General features: G+C 35.9%; 1 protein-coding gene across 1 annotated transcript in view; it reads right to left on the bottom strand.

Moving 5' to 3' along the window:
- PLA2R1 (phospholipase A2 receptor 1) overlaps positions 1 to 12,962 on the bottom strand; it is a 107,939-nt gene that overhangs the window by 19,023 nt on the left and 75,954 nt on the right. The window contains 6 exon segments of the mRNA XM_082691353.1: positions 2,958 to 3,097; positions 4,638 to 4,741; positions 4,995 to 5,059; positions 10,301 to 10,458; positions 10,931 to 10,966; positions 11,544 to 11,676. Coding sequence (XP_082547479.1) covers positions 2,958 to 3,097; positions 4,638 to 4,741; positions 4,995 to 5,059; positions 10,301 to 10,458; positions 10,931 to 10,966; positions 11,544 to 11,676 — 636 coding nt within the window.

The raw sequence follows: 12,962 nt of genomic DNA, 5'->3' as shown, positions 1-12,962 counted from the left end.
ATTTTCCAAAGATAGTATACAAGTGGCCAATAAGCAAATTACTTCATATCATTAGCCATTAGGGAAGTCTAAATCAAACCACAATGACATAACACTAGACATGCACTCGGATGGCAATAATAAAAAAGATAATAATAAGTGTTGTTAAAGATATGGAGAAGGGGCACCTGAGTGGCTCAGTCTGTTAAGTGCTGCCTTTGGCTTTGGTGGTGATCCCAGGGCCCTGAGATTGAACCCCGAGCCAGGACACCTGCTCAGTGGGGAAGTCTGTTTCTCCCTCTACCCCTCCCCCTGCTTAAGCGCTCTCTCTCTCAAATAAATAAATAAAATCTCAAAAAAAAAATATGTGAAGAAATCCCTACCATATAGTTCTGGCAGGCTTGTAAAATGGTTTAACCACATGAAAAACAGTTTACTGTTTCCTCAAAAAGTTAAACATAGAATTGATATATGATATAGCAATTCCATTCCTAGATGTATATACCCTAAAGAAGTGAAAACAGGGACTTCACTAGATATCTGAATGCCACTGTTCACTGTAGATTTATTCACCATAACCAGAAAGTAGAAACAACCCAAGTCCATCAACAGATGAAAGAAAAAAGAAAATATGACATGGAATATTATTCAGTCATAAAAAGGGATGGAGTTCTGATACATACTATTAATAGGGATAAACTCTGAAAACATTGTGCAGAGTGAAATAAGCCAGAAGCAAAAGGACAAATATATGAATTCACATATATGAAATATCTAGACAGGCAAATTCAGAGATAGGAAACAGATTAGAACTCATCATGGGCTGGAGAGAGGGGGATTGGGAGTTATTGCTTAATAGTTACACAGTTTCTGTTTGGGATGATGATAAATTTGGGAAATAAAGAGGATGGCTGAACAACATTGTGAATGTAATTAATACCACTGAACTGTACATTAAAAAATTTTATTTTAAATATATGCTACCACAGTAGAATAGCTTAAAGAGAACTAATTGTCAAAGATTTTAATTCAAAACTTAGTTTTCAGGGCGCCTGGGTGGCTCAGTGGGTTAAAGCCTCTGCCTCTGGCTCAGGTCATGATCCCAGGGTCCTGGGATGGAGCCCTGCATTGGGCTCTCTGCTCGACAGGGAACTTGCTTCCCCCCACCCCCTCTGCCTGCCTGTGATCTCTGTATGACTTGTGATCTCTGTCTGTGAAATAAATAAATAAAGTCTTCAAAACTTAGTTTTCTGTTGAATACTTCCTATATTTTTTATATTGAAATGTATAACTGGTAGATTTTATAGTTTGGGAAAATAGGAATCAGACAGAAAATACTATTAAAAATGTATCTCAATACCATAAAGTTTTAGAAAACAACTATATTTTAGAAGATATCTCATAGTGCCACCAGATTGTGTCATGGGGCTAATTCTTAAATTCTCTTATGAAATGACAACTGTAGGAAAGAGACAAGACTACCAGATTCAAAGGTCAGAAAACCTGAAGCTGATTCTCAACCTGACACTTATTTGCTGTGTAGTTTCAGAAAAAGCACACTATGTTATTACTCTTGGTCTTCTTATATATAAGAGGGAATAACAATTCTGTGTATTTAAACGATTAAATAAAATAAGATATATATCTATGATCACCTAGAAAAACTCTTAGCCACAAGGTGGAAGAAACCCAAATGTTCATTAATGGGTGAGTAGAAAAACAAAATATGGTATAAACATATAGTGGAATATTAGTCTCAAAAAGGAAGGAAATTCTGCAATATGCTCTAACATGGATGAACCTGGGGGACAATCTGTTTAGTAAAATAAACCAGTCACAAAAAGATAAATAATGTCTTATCTGTAGTATCTAAAGTAGTTACATTACTAGGAACAGAAAGTAGAATGGTGGTTGCCAGAGACTGGGGGAGGAAGAATGGAGGGTTATTGTTTATTGGATTTAGGGTTTCAGTTTTACAAGATGAAAAAGGTCTGCAGATTCATTGCATAACAATGTGAATATACTTAGCGCTATTGTACTATACACTTAAAAATGGTTAAGATGGTAAACTCTATATTATGTGAATATTACCACAGTTTAAAAAAGCCAATGCCAAATATATATTAGGTGCTCATCAAATGCATGTAAAATCCAAATGGCCCCATATTACAAATTAACAATGAGAAGAAGTTCACGAAGAAGAGAAAAGGCTCTGCCACATGTAACTGAACATATAGATTGAAAACTGACTGTCCACAGTCAAAGAGCAATTTCTTATTAGCATATTAAATTATGACACAGTTTGGGCTTTTCCATTATCAAAGAATGAAATATTTATAATTTGGGATGCATTTTAATTACTTCCACCTAAGGCCTATAAAGTTATTTTATTATAAAACATAAGAAGTGGAGGGAAAGTTTTGGCCTTAATTGGAGGCAGTATCAGAAATAATAAATCTGGTTTACAATATCCCCACTGGCAATTTAAAAAAAATTTCAATTCTGCATAGAAGCACCAGCTTTATGAGGCTCAAGATGACATTGACTGAGTTCCGTTATTAGTGGGTCAATTCACAAGGCGGGGCGGAGCTCTGTGCCTGCTCCAGGCAGGGAAGACACAAAAGGAGAAGATGCAGACTGTACCCTCTGGAGTTGACAGCTCATTTGGGGGCAGGGCCTAGTTACACAGGCTCACACGCATCATGCCTAAAGAAACAGTCACACAGAACAATGAATGACTGTGTCAATAGCAAAAACTAAGTATACCAATGAAGGGTGGTGCCACGGCTGTTTCCTTATTCCTAGAGGTTTGCTCCTACCTACACTGAAAACTCTATCTTGAAAGTTGTGACCAAAAAAAATTCCAGGTCCTAATGGACAATTCCTGGTTTTTCAAAGCCACACCCACTCTTTGATTATGTTCTAAAATAAACATCTAAAAAACAGAAACAAAGGCAACATTTTGAAAAAGAATTTACCTTATAGTTAAAATATAGCCATCCTCTGGGACATGTTCCGTGTTGTTTTGGGGTCTTTTCCTCTTTCTCTATGATCCAAACCTTCTTTCGCTTACAGATGCCAGGCATAGAAACGGAACACTCTTCAGTAGCCCATAGTCCTAGAAGAGTAAATGGGTTAGAAATGACATGAAACAATGCTGGCTCTTAGTAGGTGTTCTTTATCACATTATGACTGCTGATGGTTTATCATACTTTCTTTAATCTAGAAATTCAACTAAACTCCTAATGGTAGAGTTCTCTAACAATAAGAACAAACTGGGCAGGGTGCTAAATCAGTAAATCTAATTCAAAAATGTACAAATTTTGCAAATGCAAAACAAACAAACCCCAACTAACCAAAATATTACAGTTGAAATCACAGAACTGATTGAAATCCTGAGAATATTTGGTTTGATTAACAAAAGAATGCAGAGTAATATTTTTGTTTTAAAATATTCAACTTCAATATAAGGAGAAAAAATATTCTAAAACAATAAATGATCATTTCTAATTTATAATTCTTTAGCAAATACACAGTTTTGAAAAATTAACTCAGTAACTTCTAAGAAAGAGGCAGTTTTTGACACTGGCTCTTAAAAAAAACCAGGCATACATATACATGCCCTCAGGAAGATATATCCCAAAGTCCTTAGCCTCCTGGAAAATGTATTTTAATTTAGAAGAGCTCTATTTTCAGAGTAAAGGTTATAGAATGCATTTCATTAGCATTCAAGCTATAAATCCCAGAATAGGGCAAGGATGCATGTAAATTGCAAAGGCAGTTTCAGTTTTCTAGTGTGAGGGATATAAGCCAAAAAATGTTGGCATTTTGAAGGAGGGGCTGGAATGCTATTTTTAATGCAAAAGTAGCTTCTAGTCTTCCAGAATCACAAAACAGCCTTTCTGTAGGCTGTTGTGACACCTGCTGGCAAAAGAGAGCTGATTAACAACGTGGTTTTTCCTTTTCTCTGCAGAAACCCTTACACTAAGGATTGCTTTCCATATTTATCCCTTTTCTGATTTGGGGCACAGGTTCCTTATAAATCCGTTAAAGGTCAGGAACATAATTACCTTTTATAGGATAGAAAGAGTGGGATGGATAACACTGTACTGATGGACTGAATTCAATTTAAAAACCCATCTTAAAGGTACATGTATTTCTAAATACAGCCTGCAAGTAGTTGGTGTTCTATGGCAAAAGCAGTTAGTGCCAAGTATTAAAAAAATACTGAACTCAATGAAAATTTTTCTTAAATGGGAAAGTGGGAGGAAATTCCAAGGGGTTAAAGTTCTGGGCAATTATAACTGAATCATGAAGAAGAGATTTTTAAAATGGGCCCATATTGAAATTTTTTAGAGGCTTGTATCTATCAGGCATATTTTTGACCAGTTTCACTCGGTCTATTTCTGGTGCTGTTCTGGTGCATGAGGAATGACTTGTCTGGTTGTAATTCATTTCCAAAAACATGAATGCTGGAATTAACTGTAGGAATGGCCATCCTTAACACTTAAGACTAATGAAACTCACCACATTCAATTAAAAAGCAAGCTAGCCAAACAAAACCTTCTCACTGAACTAATGCAATGAAAAGGAAACTTTAAGCCTTCTGAAAATTTTTAGTTTGTATTATAAACCTCAAAATGGATAAATAAAATAACCTGTTATGGATGAAATGAAGCCGCATCTCTGGCTCTGATTATTCGTAGATCCTTCTCCTCCTTCGTCCCAGTTCTGGTATATTACTGGCGCTCCATCTCTCCAGCTGTAGGTAAATTAAGAATTTTAGGGTCTTCTTTTATTCCGTATGTTTAATCTCCAACACCATTCTTGGAGTTCTGGGGTAATTTTTATTAAATTAAAAAGATACTCATATCTTTGTTTAGAGAAATGAAAATTTATAAGTTAAAGATAACATCTGACGGCTACTCAACAACTGATCACTAAAATCTCATCCAATCATTCTGCAAATAAAACCTGTCAAACAAAATAAAATGCAAATTGATCTAGTTCCATACCGAAATCCATCATTGGCTTTTTCTTCTTGAAGTCCAATCCACCAATTTACACCAAACTTTGATAGCTATTAAAGAGAAAAAAAAGAAAATGTCAGCTTTTATCCTACTTGTTTTCCCTTTTCACTATTAGGATTAATGGGGTTCTTGTTAATAGCTTTCTATTCTTCAGTATTTTACTCAATTATCTAAAGAAGAGTACACTAAGGCCTAGCATCTTGAGAGAACCTGAAACTTCATTATTTCCAAATAGTCCTTCCTCATTATGTAGGAAATTGGAATCAAATACTGAAAATCTTTCTTACAACGTTCCCGATGTATTTAAAAGTAAATTTTCTAACTCTCAAATAGGGCTTTAAACAGTAATATTGTAAAGTAAAATAGGATGTGGACTCCTTTTTTTTGACTAAATATTCAGTGGTTTCTTATCTCAGTGATTTATAGTTCACTGCATATGTCACACTGTTCGAAAAACAGTTCAGGGCACCAAGACATCAATAGTAAAAAGGATTTTGAATTTTTGGCATTAGCCTGATTGTTAAGCTTTTAAACTTGAGTATTAGCACCCTCCCCATTTTAATAGAGAGACACAAGATAGGACAAAGGAATACTACAGAACTTCCACTGCTTAACAACCAGAAAATTATTTCTATATTTTACTAACTTTGTACCATTATTTATCACACAGATCTCAGTGCAATAAAGTATAAAATGAAACAGCATGTTCACGCAGGTGTGCGTGCACACACACACACACACACACATTTCAGCAAATGTAATACTGGACTTATGACCCAGGAAATTGAAATTCCCTCTTTACCTATAAAAGAGGAAGAATCAGTAAGGATTTCTAAGTCCTCTAAATCAATATACTTTATTGTGTGTATGTGAAATGTAACTTAATTTTTAAGCTAAAAACCTGTTAATTTGAAGGCATTGTATATTTAAATTCATACTTCATTTCTTCTGTAAAAATTGGAGAATACATGTTAAGATATCTGTATTTTTTTCCACATGAATGTTGGGTCATCATACAACAGAATCTAATAGCTTTCTAACATTTTAATTTATAAACAGATATTTTTATTCCTTGAACAGTGTGGCTGTCTGCTATACCAGCAATTTGAGAATAATGCAAGATGGAACAGCTATAATTTGGGATCCCTGAGGTGTTGTTTCATGGACATGTTCTTACATGCTGAATTTAGATTCCCATTGTCAGGCTTTGGAATGGGTCCATTGAGACTGGCTGTGAACTCAGTGGGAGAACCACAACAATTTCATTTAATCTAAAGAGGTCTCATGTGTGACAATAGTGGAAATCATGGCCCGCTTGTTCACTGCCCCAATTAAGGACCTCTAAAGAGAAATTATAACTACTACATGTTAAGTGACATATTTATTGCCACCTCAATTACAGCATGGTGATCCTCCACATGGCCCATCACAACCTGTTGTGATACAGAATAGAACCTCAAGCTAGAAGGACAAGCTAGAAGATTTCCAGTGTGAGAAAAGAATCCATGGTGAAAAATAAAGGTGTTGTAAATTTTAGCTTAGGTATCAAATTACAAAAAAAAAAAAGACTGATTAATATTCTTTCATATAAAAAATGTAATATGACAACAGATTTCATAACATGAACTATATTTTATTACTGTCATTATAGATAGCATCATATGGGAAGAATACTTATTAAAAAATAAAATACAGCAAGAGGCAACATAATCTATGAAGTAACTGATCTATGAAATAATGTAAGGAAGAGTAACCTGTCATATGTTCAAATGTTTCCATCAAAAATAATCAAAACTAAGTTATTTTAAGGGTTTAAAACACTATATTTTGGAGGATGACTAATATATTTGATATATTTTTGCTGAAGTATTTAGACATGAAATTATTTTTTTAAAGATTTTATGTATTTATGCCAGAGACAGTATGAGAGAGAGAGAGAGAGAGCACAAGGAAAGGGTGCAGAGGGAGAGGGAGAAGCAGGCTTCCTGTTGAGCAGGGAGACTGATGCAGGGCTCAGTTCTTGGACCCTGGCATCATGACCTGAGCCAACTGCAGTTGCTTAAGTGACTGAGCCACCCAGGTGCCCCTAGACATGAAATTAAAATAAGAAGGACTTGCAATTTTGAAATGCAAATATTGTACAATGCAGCATAAAAATGTTAGCGGATTAATTGGCTAGCAGTTCATGTTAAACAACTCCTAAAGTGCTTATGGCTTTTTACTGTTTAGGCTGAATCTAACCAAAATGACAGCTCAAAAAAGAAGTACTCAAAAAATTCACTCTCATCATGCCTGTGGCATTCTGTTATTCAAAGAGAAAATACTGACTAACCACTTTTTCAAGACAGAAACATCTTGTTTTAAAAAAATCTGCTTCAGATTTAAAAAATTGTACCCAGCTTTCTTTTTCAATAGTTAGTTCTTTTATTTTCCAACTAAATGCTATTTTTGCTTTTCACATTTCTGAGTTACTACTCTTTATAGGGAAACTATACAACACAAATGTAATACTAAAAATACTTAATTAGGGGCACCTAGGTGGCTCAGTCAAGCTTAAGCATCTGCCTTTGGCTCAGGTCATGATCCCAGGATCCTGGGATTGAACCTCGCATTGGACTTGCTTCTCAGCAGAGTTCGCCTCTCTCTCTCCTTGCTGCTCATGCTCTCTCTCACTATCTCTGTCTCTGTCTCTCTCTCAAATAAATAAATAAAATCTTTAAACAATATTTAATTACTATTCTGATTCTTCCTGCACTCACAGGATAAGTATGCCACAGAAGTGAGTGGTATGATCTCTACATGTTTAGTTCCTTATCCTGGAATAAAAAGAATTTCTGGGCAGATTCATTCTAGTAGAACATTCATTGATATGGAATTTCTTACTCATGAAGTGTAAATGGTCACCATAAATGTCACTACTACCACCTAACACAGCCATAGATTATGTGATAATAAGAACTGCTTTGGGAATATACAGCTTTCTTCTTTCTAAATTGATACCCTTTTCTCGTAGCCCCCTTGCCCCTTTCCAGTCTACACATTTAAAACCATCCAGTAATTTTCTTTTGTAGTACAGTGTGGTGTTAGATCAGTCAGCTGCTCACCCATCATGCTGACAGAGTGTTCTGTTTCAACATGGTTACAGACTGTGTTGCAATTTTGCCATGTAAGACACCACAAGGTTTGTCTGGTTTGATATCACAGCTAGGTCCAGTCCTCAACCAGGGTCGTGGCAGTAGCTCTCAAACAGCTAAACCCATGGATTTTACTATTCCCTTCTACAGGAGATATTAACCCTGTCATCCTCACTGGCTTGCCAACCACTAATAATTGGGAGAGTGAATTCAGGGAAAGGTGAAGAGAGGAGACGCTCTCTTGGAAAGATCTAAAGAAGGTTTCATTGCTCATGTCTACAGAGCTGGCACCATCTTTTGGAGAGGGATTTTAGAACTCTTTTTGATTTTTATGTAACGAAGACATTGTGCTCTTATATTCCCCCTACACTGCCGTTCTGCTGCCAGCAGAAGGTTTTTAAATAACCCTGTAAGTCAGATGGCCTGGGTTCACTTCCAGATTCTATCACTTAGCTGCTGTGGAAGTAACCAAGTTGCTTCACCTCTTTGGAGTTTTAGCTTCCTTAACTGTAAAATGTACTAATAATAGACTTCCCACAGAGAGTCCTTGGAAAGATTGAATGCCATTAAATATTAGTACTGAGTGCAGTGCCAGACACAATTATAAGTATTGGCCAAAAATCAGTTCCATTTGAGACATGCACTTTGTCCTATCGATGGATGAACTGGTTTTCAGACATTGGCCTGATGTCTTGTTATTGCCACTAGGAATGTTGTTTTGTTAAAGAAACAAACATATTTTCTGACATGCGGATGCTTAAAATGGATTTGGCTTGAGTGTTCCATTTATACTAGAGGAAGAGTGGTAAAAAAATTTAGCACACAAACTAATAGTGGGGAGTATCTTGTTTTTGTGGTTGGTCTATCACTGAGACTCTATAGGACTGTGGAGCTGTCACCCAACACCCCTGTTTTTCAGCTTTTTCCGTTACAACTTAGTAGTAGTCCTTTCCTACCTGCACCTTGCAGACTGTCTATGCATCAAACAGGATTATAGAAATGGAAAAGGTCCATGAGCTGTAAGGGAAGACATTTCTCTTACATGCCAAGGATGCTTTAAATATACAGTTTCATTTTAACTATCAACTTACAAATGTAAAAAGATGATAGCTCAAGAAAGGATTCCTGACGATTGTGAAATAATGTTAAATTATGGAAAAGAAAAAAATTTTTTTTCTTACTTTCAGAGATTTCCTAGGGAAAATGGGAGTGAGTTTCCCCCCTTGGTAACGTGTTGATAATTTGTGCATGTTGCTCCCTTTTCACTTACAATTATTTCCAGCTTTTTAAAAACAGAGACTCTGTCTTATTTTTGTGTTCTTGACATGTTTAGGTCTTTGACAAATATCACAATGCCTAACACATACCTATGCTCAATAAGCGCCTGTTGAAGAAATACACTGAAAACGTACACTATTCCTTGGTAGTTTGCTTCATTATTTAACAGGTTTTGTATTCTCCTTTCCAATTGGCCTAGCTCCTCAAAGATTGTCCAAGTCTTTATCTTAAATTGAAATGGAAAACCACTCCTTATAATTTTCTGAATACTGAGTCTTTATAGACTTAAAAGTACTATATTATTGTAAGTAAAATTCAACTTTGAAATAGTCATGCACATGAACCATTCCACCACCTCCCCGCCCCACATACACCTTGTCCCTCATTTATGCTTTATTTTCCTCCATGGCATTTATCTATTTATCTTTTAATAAAATATTATGTAATGCTATGGACTATATTGATTACAGTCTTTCTTCCCAGACTAGAGTATAAGCTCCCTTAGGGCAGGAATTTGGTCTATTTTAATCACTGATAGAGCCCCAGCCCTTAGAAGAGTAGACTCTGAATAAGTATGTGTTGGATGATTGGACGAGCCTCATTAAAGCAATAAAACTCTACTTACTCATAACTGTTGCTCATAGAGCTATTGCTCATAGAGAATGAAGGTAAGTGAAATGATTGACCAACATAGTAAACCTGTGTTTCCATTATTTTCTCTTAATTCCTATGACAGGAAGAAAATCAATTCTCAAAAATCTGTGGCTTTAAATGAAACTTAAATGTATGTCTGAATTCAAATAAAAAAAAAAAAATCCCTCTAATGACAGAAGAAGGAGCTAAGTTCTGAATTTCTCATGGTTAATTGAACTTAAATACCGCTTTAATTTTGCTGTGGATAAATTCTTGCTCATGTGCAGAATGAATTGTGAGAAGATCACCACGCAGCCAGCTACAGACAAACTCAAAGGAGGGCCATTCTGCAGCATAGGTATGAAAAAGATACTCCGCATCCTGATAAAAGAGCCAGGGTGCATCTGAAAAACAACAAAACCAAAAAAACAAAAGCCAATGCAAATGATGCAAAATCCATTGACTGATATAATGCAGACAAATAGGCTATGCTATGACTGACCCCTAAATTTGTAATTTGGTCACTTAGCATTAAAAAAAAAGTGTGTGTGTGTGTGTGTGTTATACATAAGTAAGTGTATTTACACACACTTTACTAAGCATATAATTTGCTTATTTTCTTGTTTTTTTCTCATCTAAGGAATTTCATTTGTATTGCAAGATCTGGGATAAAAGCATATTTTAAAATCACATGTCACAAAACAGTGTTAAGCTATAATATAAATCTTTCATCATTTAATGACTTTTATTAATTTGACCATTAATTAATTTGAACAAATCAGTTCTAGATTGACTTAAGTAATGGTATATAATGGTATATAATGGTATATAATGGCACGTAGTTAGAAATTCAAGAATTGCCAGGATAGTTCTTACCATACTGATACCAGGGTGGAATCTTGGGTCTCACATCTGCAAAGTGAAAGCAAATCACCTTGAGTGACCTTTCTTCACAAGGACGCCATCTCTGAATTACTTCAGCTCTAAACATGGTATTTTGTACTTTGCTTTTAAAGAGACCATTTCCAGGTACTTCGTGCTGTTTGAAATACGGTTAGTTCTCACACTTGAAGAGGAGGCTCACAAGAAGCCTCTGGTTAAAGAAGAAAGGATGCGAACACTTGTCAAGGGCCTACTCTGTGTCACAAATGGCGTTAGGTTCTTTCACTTACTCATTTGACAGGTAATTTTGTTTGCTTGTAATGTCACAGTGACATTTCTTCCAGGTTGTACGTGAAAAATACCATATTCCACAATAGAGTTGGTTATCCTCATTTCCTAGTAATTAAATTAGCATACTGCTCTCATGTTACTTTTCTCATTCCCTTGTAAGACATTCTTTGCTAAAATGGTTCAGTTTGGTTTGTCACGATGGTTGTTGGTACTGTAGTCCAGGATGTTTAAATCTTAGATTTCTGTAACTCTTCACTTGGAAAAGTGCTGCAGATTATTAGAAAGCAACATACAGTGAAGATCTTAATATTTTTACCTCTTGGAATTTTGCATATCCATTCACGTTTGGAACTGCAGTGCAAGGGCAGCAATGTTTTATTTGCCTTATAAACAGCACAATTTCTTGCATCTTCTCCAAAATAAGTATTGTCTAAAAATGAAGAGACAACCTGCAGCAGATGAAGTTTGTTATTTCTTAACGATGATCCCCCACAAAAAGGTTCAAAAGATCAAAAGAGACATCTCTGTAAATAAATCACCACAGACTTCTGGAGGAAGCTTAAGAAATGTCTGGATAAGATTGCAGTTAAAGATTGGTCCACATTTGTGAAGAACAAACTAACCAAACTAGCATTTTTCCTTAAAGATGCTTTTTTTCTTAAAAAGAGGCAAGCAATTCCTTTCTCCAGAAGGAACAAATCAGATCCAGGCTTCCGAACTTTCACCGTTGTCTCACTGGCCACAACAGGCTAGCCCTGGTACCCCTGGTACCCTGGGTAAACTTCTGGAAGGCTCTCATCTGTCAGATTTGGGTCTCATCTGTGATGTAGATTTCTTTCGCATATACACTAAGCTTTTAGTCTTTAATCACTAAATTCGAAATTATTGCTAGCTTTAATTGAGAAACTATCCAAAGCTTTCCATGTTTGGTCATGTGAGAGGGATGTTAAATAAAAATTTGGTCATCTCAATGATTTAACGGCTACCTGACAGAAGAGTGGATGGACCACAGGTAAAACCGGAGCAAAACTTTGGAAAAAAGAGGATATTTGAAACATTTATACTCCTCCTCAAACACGTACACAACTGCACAACAACTCCTTTAACTTAAAAATATGTAAGCTCATATTTAGACAATAGTGGGAGTTTGAAGATTTGTTTTGTCCTGTAGGGAGTAGTAGTGAGCAACTCCATGCACTGCTTCATGGCTTTATCTCTGAACCAAACTTTACTCTGAACCAAACTGTCTATTCCTCTCAATCACTAATAAGATGGTTTTACTAAAACAAAAGGAAGCATTCTCAACCTCTATATAAAATCACATTTCATTTTCCAGGTGCCACACTGACATTAACTACCCAACTGTGCCATGTGGTGACTGCCATTTATGCCGCAGGAGGGCCTTGCTAAGTTTCTTTTGCTCTCTGGGCCTCAGTTTCTTTGATAGCATATTTTAGATGGAGGGAGCACGTGATCTCTAAGGTCTCTTCTTGCTCTCGGGTCCTGATACCCTTCTCAGAGAAGCAGTGATGGAACAGAGGTGGAAATGTTTATGTGAGTATGTGTGTGTGTGTGTGTGTGTGTGATATGTTATATGTTTAACTAGCATATCCTTGTTATGTTTGTTTTCCACATATGTTTTCCACAGATCCTTGCCATAAATTTTCTCTAGTGGCGCTAGAGAGCATTTTTCTCTATTGATCTTTACTATTTCTAAGTTTGGCTGCTGATATTT

Source organism: Mustela nivalis (assembly GCF_964662115.1).
Source record: "Mustela nivalis genome assembly, chromosome: 11".
Lineage (NCBI taxonomy): Eukaryota > Metazoa > Chordata > Mammalia > Carnivora > Mustelidae > Mustela > Mustela nivalis.
The sequence above is the reverse complement of the archived record's forward strand: the minus strand, read 5'-3'. Positions and strand labels throughout refer to the sequence as shown.